The 12,518-nt window shown below is 36.9% G+C and overlaps 1 protein-coding gene and 1 long non-coding RNA gene across 2 annotated transcripts in view; one reads left to right on the top strand and one right to left on the bottom strand.

The window, feature by feature from the left end:
• Positions 1–12,518, top strand: part of LOC140340159 (uncharacterized) — an 82,933-nt gene that overhangs the window by 44,365 nt on the left and 26,050 nt on the right. The gene's annotated exons all lie outside the window — the stretch shown is intronic.
• HECTD2 (HECT domain E3 ubiquitin protein ligase 2) overlaps positions 1–12,518 on the bottom strand; it is a 46,091-nt gene that overhangs the window by 30,524 nt on the left and 3,049 nt on the right. The window contains exon 2 of the mRNA XM_072423893.1: positions 2,669–2,798. Within this exon, the coding sequence (XP_072279994.1) occupies positions 2,669–2,798 (130 nt within the window). The remainder of the gene's footprint in view (positions 1–2,668; positions 2,799–12,518) is intronic.

Here is a 12,518-nt window from a genome sequence, read left to right as displayed (position 1 = left end):
AATAGACAGATGGACAGATAGATGACAGATTTATATGTTAAAGGAGTTTAAGTTCTGAAAGATATCGAGCAGGGTCCTCTCTGTCCTCCTGTGTCACTGTCTGTATTCGTCTGGTATTTGCAACCCCTATTTAATGTACAGGGCTGCATAATATGTTGGCGCTATATAAATCCTGTATAAAAATAATATCGGGTTAGGATATTAGGATACCTATCCTTCAAATTTGGTTAGACAGACAGACGGGGTGTGTACAGCTGCAAGGCTTTCATAGTCTGAGCAAACATTGGTGAACAGCTTGGGTAAAATTCTTGCTCGAGTCAGATCATTAAACTACTGACCATGAACTATTGGTAACTATTGGGGAGGACATGGTGAATCACCCCTGCTTGTCTCTGGAAGGCTCATTTGTGTTTAATTTGTTGAAGTCCCTCCTAAAATGACAGATGAAGATTTGACCATACATACTTTCCACTAAACGTGATTTTAAATGGATTATATTTTCTGGCCATTTAGGAATTACATGCTGGTACATAACATTAATTTCCCAATTGCCCCAAATTTCAATGGTATCTACAACACCTAATGACCTAACAAACGACATCATTATAATAATATATATTACATCTATCACCCAATACACACAAATTACAGTTGTGTTTTCATATGATAACATGGCACATAATACATAAGCTTATAGAAGTTAACCTAAAGAAAACTAGATTTTTTCCCTATGGTTTAAAGCAAAGAATTACTCTTTGTGCCATGTTGAGTATGTTCCTTTTACTGTAGGTTGTGCTAACAGACGTCTACCAACTATTTTCCTAAAATACTTGAAAGCTGCAAATTCAGGGCTTATATAAATGGATCAGCCAGTGGAAACGATTACCCAGGATTACATTTAAATAGATACTACAGCCATCTGCATAAATACATACCCTGTTTTATTTTCTTCTTCCTTTAGAAATACATAATTAGATATGTGGCTTACATAGTTTTTAAATTATCATTTTCTTCTTGCTTGTATGGATCTAATCATGTCATTTGTAGACATGGATTTGGATTAACTGTGAATGCCCCAAACACTGGTTTCTTATAATAATTTATATGTCAGATGCCTTTAGAGTTATTCAATGTCTGTGCATGAGTGCAAATCTGGCCCAAAATTGTCACACTAAATAGGCTACAACAAACAAGCTGAACTCCAGAAAAAAGAAATGTACCAGGCCTAAGGCAAGAGTTAATGCTTGTTTATATCTAGAGGGATTGACATCACTGCACTAGAACTATTACATAGTCTTTGAATTAGTGAACAGGCATTTAAAAAAAAAAAAGCTCATTGTATTGCATATTTCGCAAAAATTTTATTATCAAGTGACCAAATAACTCAGATTGGATTCCATCAGCCTATCCACAATATATTATTTTAGCTTCTTCATATTTGCACCCTTCTTTAATATGTGTGAAATGGTAGTACAGTTGTCTGCAGCAGCCATTAAATGATGGTGAGTGGATATAGCTAGACCTTATCTAATGAAATGATATCCATAAATACATTTTGCTGCCAATAGCATTCCAGGCTGGCATAAATAAATGAGACCTTTTATTTACATTCGTGTGTGTAGAATTCTGTTACTTATAGTTCGGGTCAGAATTTTACAGAACCAAGGCTACATGTGACTGTCAAAGAAGTGCTGAATAGAAATATATTGATTTTATCCTACAGAGTCTGTTCTCCCTCGGTTAAAAATGACATCCCAGACATATGGGTTGGTATCCCCATAGCAATAAGATTTCCCCAGTTAGGTTAATACCAACATAGGGGACCATCAGAAACATTTGGCTAGGGAAAAGACAAAAATTTGGAAAGACCCACTTTTCAAAACAACATTCTAGTGACAAAAGCATGAAGTTGGTAAAGGAAAAACAGAACTTTTAAACATAAACAAAGTAGTGGGGTTGGGTTCATTGTTTTGTATAAGCTTTAATGAGACTTTTCAAGTAAATCACCCACCCTTCTGCCTGGGTTACATAGGTACTGGGTTAGATATACAGTACAGTGACATTTCCCTGGGCTTGTTCAGTATGGCAATGACAAGAGCAATAATACCATGGCCAATGCAATAAACATATACGCTAGTTTCACCTTTGTGTATAGGTAACCGCACTTTCACATCTTTCCATGGTGCGCTGCCTAATTGAATTAAGTAGCATATATGATACTATATCCAAAAGCTCAAAGGATGTGTAATCATACGGAATGATGTATTTGGGGTGTGGGTCAGCACTTCTGTTAAAAGTTTAGAAGCAAATGATGAATTCCATTGAAACCAGGGCTGCACAAGCTAAAGAACTCAAGAGTTACAGATTTTACTGCTGGCATCTCTCTTAATTATTATGTGCTTCTACATTAGACTGACTCATTGTACAAAACTATTGTACTTATAGGTAGATGATATATCCAAATTATTAAAGTAAACCTCTTAAATCTGTGTCTACAAAAGGTTTCTACATAAAGAAAAATGATTTAGGAAATAAAGCAAAAAAACAAAATGTAAGTCAGCTTCTATATCGACTTTTATCAAAGCTCCATTCATCCATCACAGTTCTGCACACCATGGTGTTTGCCGTTTTTCTCTGGAGCAGCTGTGCACACAATACTTTTATTTACCGTTTTTACTGTTGGGTATAACAAGCTGCGTAGGTGAGCATCTGTTCCCAGCGGCCTCTTTCTTTTGGTTGATAGTTGAAATGAAACTGCTGAACGTCGAGAACTGGCCCTTAGCTCCTCTCTCCATCCCCTGTAATTAAAGGAAACAATTACTGTAAAATTTAGTTTTACAGCTTATTCTCCTCATGTGATTTGTGCTATCACAAGAACATGTAGGAACACAGAGTATCATTATACCATAAGAAAACTACAATTTCTACATAAACAGTCTTCCTACACCCAATCTGTGAATAAGTCACTGTTGACATAATACTGGTGGTGAGTGTGAAGAGGTATTTTGAAAAGTTTTACACTGTAATTATGGGAGTTGCCGCCTAAATGCTGCTATTGTAATTTATAATAATGAAACGGAGACCAAGGTGAAATAAAGTTCAAAATGTTTTACATTTACAAAAGGAAAACATGCAAACCCCCAATTTTTGGTCTAAATAGATAAAGGAAAGCATTGCAAATGAAATACTAATCTTTTCTAAAAATAAATGTATGTATGTTGTTCAAACAGAATTCCACTTGTATAAGGGCAGTGTGCACAACATGGTTTGGTAATGACCTTGTAAAGCTTTTGGTGTGTTTCCTACAGCTTTTTAAAGCCTTTTAAGAAATATTCACTTCCACTATGTTAAATATGGACTTCAAAAGGAGTGCTTTATAGTCCCTCAACAAGCAGTCAGTCCTTAGACAATGATGATCGTGCTTCTGCAAATGGCACAGAATACATTCACATGCCGTTACCCTTTCAGAAACCCCTTGTCCAGGCATTAGAAAAAAAAAAGGTGCAATTTTAAAAATCGAAGTTTTACATCAGATGAAGTCACAATTGCATCAGGTACACGGAGAGCACTGATGCATTTCAAATCAGCCAATGATTAATCTTTAGGCATGTGATGATTATTACACTCAAAGCTTATGAATAAGTACCTAGCCTTGCAAAACAAGTCAAGGTGTTGTCTGTGTATTTATTGTATGTACATGTGCATGAAATTATTTAGTATCAGTAAGGCATTTTCCCTTGCTTAGTGCAAACTTAGGGCCCCTGGAATGCGGCTACTCTATATTTATGGGCATTGCCTTGCTTATTTTATATTGATCCACAAATGTGTTGGTTTTGCACTCGCCACCAATAAGTTTTTCCCCTAAAGCAATGTCATCTAGACAAAACCAGCTATTACCTTTTGATGTGGTGAAAAAAAAAAATATATTTCAGCTTTAAGCAAACCTAAAAAGTAAAAAGAGATTTTACTTATAGTTTCCCTGCAATTACATATTTTTGGGATATGCATTTTTAGTAAAGACAGATGGACCTGTTTTACTTTGTAATCAAAATAGTAAGTCTTTTTAGGTCCTCCAGCATAATGTACTGAAATACCATGAAAGTGTTAATAAATGTTGCAGTAGAAAATCAGCATTAAGCACCTATGTTGCCCCCTAGTTCAGACCCCATTGTCAAACTGAAAAAATTGGTTCTACAGGTAGTCCCTGAGTAAAGTACATCCGACATACAGACGACTTTTAGATACGAACGGGGCTTCCCTGCTCGCTGGTATGTGCAGGAGGCTTGATAGGAGGGGGGGCGGTGCATGACTTGCAGAAGAAATATTTTGCTAAACTCAACTGAGGTTGTGGGTGATCTAAGAGCTAATCTGAAGCATCTTGTAACTTAATGACCAAGACAAACTCTACAGTTGTTTATTTTTTCATATGAAAGCACAGCTTGCTCCTGAAGTTAATAAATGTCTAAGCTTCATAAAGGTTTTTTTTTTTTTTTGTAATTAACTCATTGAGGATTTCATACAGTAACAAACACCATGCTGCCTAATAATATATTGAGACAAACAACACTCCCAATTGTTTTTATTAAAATAATGTACCTCTTCCGACTGCAACTGTTCAACTTAAGAACAAACCCAGTCACTATCTGGTATGTAATCCGGGGACTAACTGTAATAACTTACTGATGCTACTGCTTTTGGCCTCGACCTCTAAGCTTTTCATTTAAACTACAAGCGCTAAGGTGTCTTTTTTTCAGTGCAACATAAACAAATCCCAGTTCACACGAATGCACTCCCCTAATGGCAATACTCTTAAAGATTTCTAGTCACAAAAGTTAAATGTAATTAATCATCCCACTTTTTTTTTTAGGTGGTTAGTTTTTCGCACTTTATTTTTTATGTTCACCTGGTAATCATATGAATAACAGACTTCCTCTCCCTGGGTGGCTTTGCTGGCACTTCCACTCCCACTGGAAGGAGCTCCCCAGGATGGACTACAACCATGACTCCATTAATTCAGGCAGGGAAATTATTTAAAGAAGAAAGGCAATATTGTTTCTTTTAATCTCTCCTTACAGAAAGTGGCAAGCGCAAAATCAAAAGGTATTCCCTGTACTTGCTGAAAATAACAAATGCAGCTACCACATCTGNCAAGCTGCAATATATAATACATTTTGTTTTTGGATCTACAGTATCATTTACCTTCTCTGAGGTCTTATCACCTATTGTGCATTTAATTCCAGGCTCATGTCTTTACTGTATTATAATTTACATTAGTGAACTTAAGCTACGTACACACTTCCAATTATTATCGTTGGAAAACGAACGAGGAACGATCGTATAGCACCGATCCTGCACATAGAGATAACGACACGATCGTTCGTAGATATTGTACACACAATAGATACGATCGTTTGAGCGATAGAGGAACTATGTGCACGACAGGAAAGTGAACGAACGTTCGTTCATTACGCATGCTCAGACCATGGACGATCAACGAACGATCGTACACGCGAACGATGTTCAACGATCGTCGTCCAATCCGATCCGCCGGTCCGGTCGTTCGTTTCCAACGACTTTCCTCGTTCGTCGGCGTCGTTGGTTACTTTTTTTACGAACGATTTTTGCCCAATCGATCGTTCGTCGTTCGTTCGTTTTGAACGATAAAAATTGGAAGTGTGTACGCACCTTTATGTGAGTAAAATTGTAACAAATGGTTATGATTGGTTTAATATCTGGGTAAGATTGGAGCTGCTCCTACACTTAGATTAACTTTACAGAGGCATTACGTACATTGGATTAACATAGCATATTCATTATGAACGGGCTGCCAATGCACCATGGCAGATCCAAAAGCATGAACCTTTTTTTTTCAGCAGAGCAGCACATGGCGTGCGTTGTGTTGCAATGTGCTTTGCAATGCATTCTACCATACAGGGTGCTAGGTGTAGCTCACAATGGATGGCACCCCAACAAACATTGAGCTGCTCCATTGGCATGTGATGCAGGAATGTGTAGTAACACAACTTATTGAACCTGAAAGAAATATGCTGCCTTTCTGCCTTCTATATTTTTGTAACACCAACCTGAGACAAGCATGCAGATGAGGAAATCAGGAGTAAAGTCAAACTTCTAATCTGAATACTTGTTACAAAGTTGCCATATTCAGCAAGTATGCATAGAATACCTGCCCATTATTACAGAGACTTACCTGTGCAGGTGCCCTGCAGTGATGACAAGTCCAGGACCCTATCACCTCCTCCATCTTTGCTGCTGACACCACAGTGGACTTCCAGGTCCAGTGGTGCCGTATAAAGAGCCGGGATTTATACTACAAGATACATACACCTCTAAGAATCTGTGATTTCTTTTAATTGACAAAAGAGACCTTGCAGGAGGAGCTCTGCATACTGATAACATTTTTTTAGTTTAGGTCTAGTTTAATATTACAAATCTGAAATATCATTTTGTAATCTTAAATCTCATATTAGGAATAACCAAAAATATTTCTGAAAAAAGCACAGAATCCTAATGAACATATGTTGTTAGCAATGAGTGAAGGATAAAAGAAGAACAACATCAAACAGTTTTTATATTGTGAGATCAATGGATTCCAAAACAAAGAAAGTCAGACCATGGGAAATAACCTCATCTAAATAAGCTTACTGCAGCAGGCAGCATTTGTCTGGCCAGATTGTATCTTAGTGTGTTTTTTTTGTGTGTGTAAAGTCTCAAATAAAATTCATTTTTATTTCCACTCTAAAAAAGCATCTGAAAATTTAAAATGTCGGCACAGTTTAATGTTTATATGTGATATTGTGATATACTGGGACAGCAGTGCCTTAGATCTCACACATACATGCAGCTATGAGGTTGGAGGTACAGGAATGCCTAGGCACACTTGCATGCCAGACAGGTAAATTTTTCAGTGTACTGCTCAGACACAATTATCATTTTTCAATGCACCCCAAATCTTTTTTTTTTTTTTTAGCCAAGATCCCCATGAGTAAAGCTTTACATTTCTGTAATCAACCAGGCTAAAGGGTTGTTGTGGTTGCCAATAGTAAAATCAATTGTGTATGCAAGGGCTGTTTTCAGACCTGGGGCAGGACCAGGCAGTTCCATGTGGCTCAGTCTCTTGCGTTACTGTTTCTTAAAGAGGCAGCGTTTTACATTTTACAGCAGACAATATTGGGTGGTAAGAAGATGACAAAATGACACAAAGATGGGGAGCAATTGTCAATGGAACTAAAGTTTTAGAAAATTATAAACTTTCCTTATGCTACTGAAAATAGGTGTTTATGTCAAGGTTTGTGCCAAGGTTGAAGAAACTCTTGGGTCCTGACAAATATGGACACACTAGGGATTTAATCCTTCCCAGCTCTATACCAAACAATAAAAAATATATAGCTGGAACTGTATTTCATAATAGATTACTGCTTGGTTAGCACTGACTGCACATTCGCTTTTAGTTATTCATGACTACTTGATCTCTTAAACGAGTGTACAAAATGCCTTTGAACAGGTACATTATAATACAGTAATCATCCGTTTGGCATACAGTCAAGATTGGTGTGATTACCCCCTCCCACCCAGAGGTAACAGTGGGCACTGCAACCAGTGCATCACCTACTGCTGGTCATGGCAAATAAACATGGCGTGGTTTACAAATGTCCACCCAAATCACACCAGTACTTGTTTAGCTTGAGCAAGAATTGTAGTGGCAGCCACCAGACTGCCTATGAAAACTAAATTTTAGAAGCATAATAATAATAGAGCACCAAAAACTCTCCTGTTTAATATATGTTGCCAAGCCTTATGTAATTAAACAGTGAAATGATGAGAAAAGAGGCTTTTAGGCATAGATTACCTATATTTACAGTATAAAGACCACATTAGTACAACGCGGTTGTACCGTATTTACGTGACTCAACTCAAGCAGTAATAAGTGACGAAAAACAAGTGAGAAATCAATACAAAAGTATCAAGCATAATAGTAGACAAAATCAGTAAGGAGAATGTTGTCTCTATCTCTGACACATTTTGCCTTATGGCTGGAAGATACAAGGGGTAGCAGGAAAGGACCCATATGCTAGATACATCCTGATAATAAGCGATAAAGAGGCATTTTTGGAAACTGTATATCATGTATAAATCTTGGAGGAGATTAACCTTGGATACAATTTGGTAACTGTGTGAATTGGTCTAAAGATGCTTTTTGAGGCTGTGGAGTGCTATGTGTGTTTACTTCTACTACTCTTCTATATTTGTTACCAATCCCATAAATTTCTAGAGGAAGCTGCCTGCATATAGTTGGATGTCTGTTTGATATAAAGTCTCAATTGAAGTTCCTGAGGAAGCAAATACCATCTGTGAAACATGTCGAATTAAAACAATTTTTCTGTTTTTATCGATTTTAAACTTTGTAATGTTTTTGGTTTTAATAAGGATTGTAATTAATTATACCTGCCTGAAAAGTCCTGAACTCTATCTTTTGTTTTTGTGACTTTATTTCAGTTAATTTAGACTATAAAGTCTCTTTCTTATTTTTGGTTGTTAGGTAATAGCCTTATAGTTTTGCACTGTAAAAGATACTTTTCAGGAACAAATGGGAACTGCTATTGCTGTTTAATTTTAAGACCCCAACTCCAGAACTGTCATTCCTATTTTTCAGTTAATACATCATGGTGTTTTATCACCTGCAACAAGCATGCAACCAGTGAAATGCTGGGTCACCTCACATGCTCATATTTGTTTGAGTTCACTGACATGCAAAATAGTAAAAGGAAAGGAAGGGTATCAGCCTTAGGGGCATGCTCCCCTAAAACCCAGGTCTGATCACCTCCTATCAATAAATCCTAGGTGAATTAAAGTACAGTTCATGAGTCAGTTGAGCAAAATAGCCATCAATTCAATGAATGGGGCAGAAGGTTATCTGCTTTCATAAGCAAGGTCCTAAAAAGATCACAAATGCCAGGCATCAGCACTATTTTTTTGGGAAAATTGACATTTTTCTTGAGTATGTAATGCCGTGGGGTAGACCATTATCCCTTCTAGAAAACAGTAAGACCAAAAATACTCTGGTACATGCTTACACTGACCCTTTTTTTAGAAATATGAACAGATTGCTGAAAGCCGCTGCTATTCAACAAGAGGCAGAAAAAAAGCGCAAGTCTCATTAGGCTCTGATACCTATTGGGTGAAATCAATTTTTTGTCAAGATGGCTGCTTTCTACACGTCCTAACTTCACAATCACCAAGCACGAATGTTATGCTAGTTTTTTTTATCTTTTTTTATCTTGCTATTTATTCTTGAAACACTTATTGCTTGTTGAACTGCCTGCAGGGTGATCAAGCTCACTGAGAGTAACAAAAAGGATGAACAAACTAGAAGACAAGAGCATGTAATAGCAGAAACAGCATAACACTGGCTTTATCATAAGTTCAAAATAATAGATAAACTGATGTCTGCTGGCAGTTTACATATAAATAATTATTTCCCTTATAAACTACTGCATCCGTGGGGCTGATTTATGAAATTTAGGATAAGTAAAGGTCCACAGACAAGTGAAAGCAACAAGTAAAACTTTTAATGCAATTCAGCAAACAAATCAGCTGTACTAAATGTATATTAGAAGAACTGAACAAACTTTCTGTGTTCTATATAATTCACTGCAGCAGAATGTAGCAGAACATATGCTGTGGTGGGTGTTACCTGGATCCTGAGCTATGGAGCTTTTCCTATCTTTCTGTGTGCTATATGACAATTGCTAATCTGATTTAAACCCTGAAAAAAGGTATCAATCAGGTGTAAGAACCCTAACACCATAAGAAACCGCATAGACCCTATAGTGGGTGTGTTTGGGGATACCTCCTATGCATTAAAATACATGATTCCTAGATAACCAGAAGAAAAATGCTGGTGGAACTGGTACACTCAACTACATGAAGAATTGAGCGCCCAATTATAACTATCCTGTCCACTAACACACATCACTAATTTTATTGTGCATTAAAGCAATGCAATGTGCAAATGGGCCATGAATCTCTGAGCAAGTGTTCTGTGTTAAACTGTAAATTTTAGGGTTTTGTGTATCTAAACCCAAACACAACAATGTATTATGTTGTAAATAACCAGTCCATATATGTGGTGGCTGCATAGGGTTTTTCTCCCCCCCACCCCCCTTTTTTTGACCTAGTTATCCTGTCCCTGGGTGATTATGCTTATTCTTTGACTTATACTATGACTGTATTCATAGAGAAAGCTATATTTGCTTGAATATCTTATGATATTTCTCGACGAGTATATAACTCGAGGAATGAAGTCCACACAAGCTACAAGCAAGTTCATGAGAAGAAACGCCAAACCTCTAAAAAAGATAAAGATTTACGAGACTCCAGTAAGTATCGCCAGAAAAAATTTCTTTAATTGTGTCTTTTTATTTTTTCATTATTTTTTAGGGACTAAACGGATGATCTTAAAGTATAGTCCCACCCATACAAAATTTTGTAGGAAGCACAGCAGTGTTTACTTTGTTTCTTACAACCACACCCCACAAATGACTACATAAACCTTGTATATAAAAAACACAGATGTTATGCCCAGCTAATGGGAGCAATCACAGTAATGTTTTATTGTTGTGACTAGTCCAAAGTGAGGAAAGGTAACATCTAATTTTAAAGATACATTTTAATGTTAGGTGCATGCAATTTAAAAAGTTATTTAACGCTTCTATGTATGTGTTACCTATCTTTATCATCCTTCCCAAAAGGCTTTGCACGTTTGTTCAACCTGGCATCCCGAATGTACATCTAGGACTAGGATGTTGGTCTAGAAATGACACAATTATGTAATTCCGTGTACCTGTGTAGTAACCTTCAATTTCCTGGCTTATTTTACTCATGATGTATTGCACAACTTCATTCCCTGCTGGCTGTAACCTTCCAAGCTGATAGTTATGGTCTAAGTTTTATAGTTGTGCTTCTTATGGTTTCTTCAGCAAAAAATCACAAAACTGAAACACTGTTTTTCTATACTGTTGTATATCAAACCTCCATTCCTTACAACGGCTCTGCATCCTAATGACGGGTACTAGTTCTTTAGAGCATTTTGCAGACGCAAAGAAGAAGACACAAAGCCTTTAACATTTTTCTTTATGCTTCCTAAAATGTATCTTGAACCAGCAAATTGCATGAATTTTGTACATTATGTAGCACTAAAATGTAGGGCCCAGTCTACAATTCATAGCTTTTCTTTTTACATGATCCCTCAAATTGTTTTGTGAAATGAATTTATTGATATACGTATATTATATTTGCAGCAAGATGTATAGAGAGACTCATGAAAGTGCACATCAGCCAAATAAAAACCTAACATAAACTAAAGTGCTAGATTTTATTTCAAAACTAATAATTAGTCCTATAAAAAAGCAAATTATTCCGTTTATAGGGGCTATATAGTGTGCAGTTTAACAACATTCTTTCGTTTAATGCCCTTTCAGTACAAATTAAAGAAACCATATGTAAGTTAAAAGCTATAAATATCCTGTACTTATCCAGATATGTTGTTAGAGAAATGAGAGAAGTTGGTAACAATTTTTATATGTATGCTAGCGAATAACTTCTACATTGAATAGTTTGTTTTTCCATCCTTACAGTTGTACATTTCATGCTCGTGTGATGAGCTAAGACCATTAATCAAGCTGTGACTGCTGCAACATTCCATCACTGCTCCCTATAGCAACGTGTTGTAACTTTCCTACTACACATGACAGGCCTACATAAAAAAAGCCTGTATATATATATATATATATATATATATGTCATTCATTGGCACATACTTTCAAACCTGAAGTATTGTTAAAACGTCAGACAAGCTTTTCTCATCCAGGCCATATGAGCTCTGGAACACAGGTGTTGCTGATAAACGCTGACTTTTCCTTTAGGGCTGTGTTCCAATGTCGGAGATTCATTCAAATCCCCACTTTACAGCAGAACATACTTCTCTTCCCTTGTTCCCTTGTCTCTCTGTTCAGCCTGCAGGACTGGGAAAGGAAGCCCTATAAAGGTTTTAAGTTGACTTGCTATTGCACACATTATGGATGTAGATCAATGGGCTATGGATTCCTTTCCCATCCCTTGTCATAGCACTGCCACATTAAGGTTGTGGGGATAGGTTACATGCTTACCCGTACCTGGAAGTGGCAGACATTAGGATATTGCCAAGCCTATTGTGATACTTCTACACCAATCTAACCTGAGGGCTCTGGGGGGGTGTTATATGGATGTCACAGGAGGCTATGGCCGGCAAGGGGTATGTCCTTCTTGTCCAGGACAGAATTGAGAAGTGGAAGGTTAGAAAATATGCTATGCATAAAAACAAAAATACCGACCCTATTACTTTGCCCTGTATGGGTAGGGGCACTTTATAAAGTCATCCAGTTAATAATTAAAAAATGCTTCCAGTATTTTATCCCTGCAAGTTCTGTATATTCTGAAAGATTATAGGATCTCTGTATGTG

This window comes from Pyxicephalus adspersus, chromosome 10 (assembly GCF_032062135.1).
Source record: "Pyxicephalus adspersus chromosome 10, UCB_Pads_2.0, whole genome shotgun sequence".
Classification (NCBI taxonomy): domain Eukaryota; kingdom Metazoa; phylum Chordata; class Amphibia; order Anura; family Pyxicephalidae; genus Pyxicephalus; species Pyxicephalus adspersus.
This window is presented reverse-complemented; position numbering and strand designations above follow the sequence as displayed.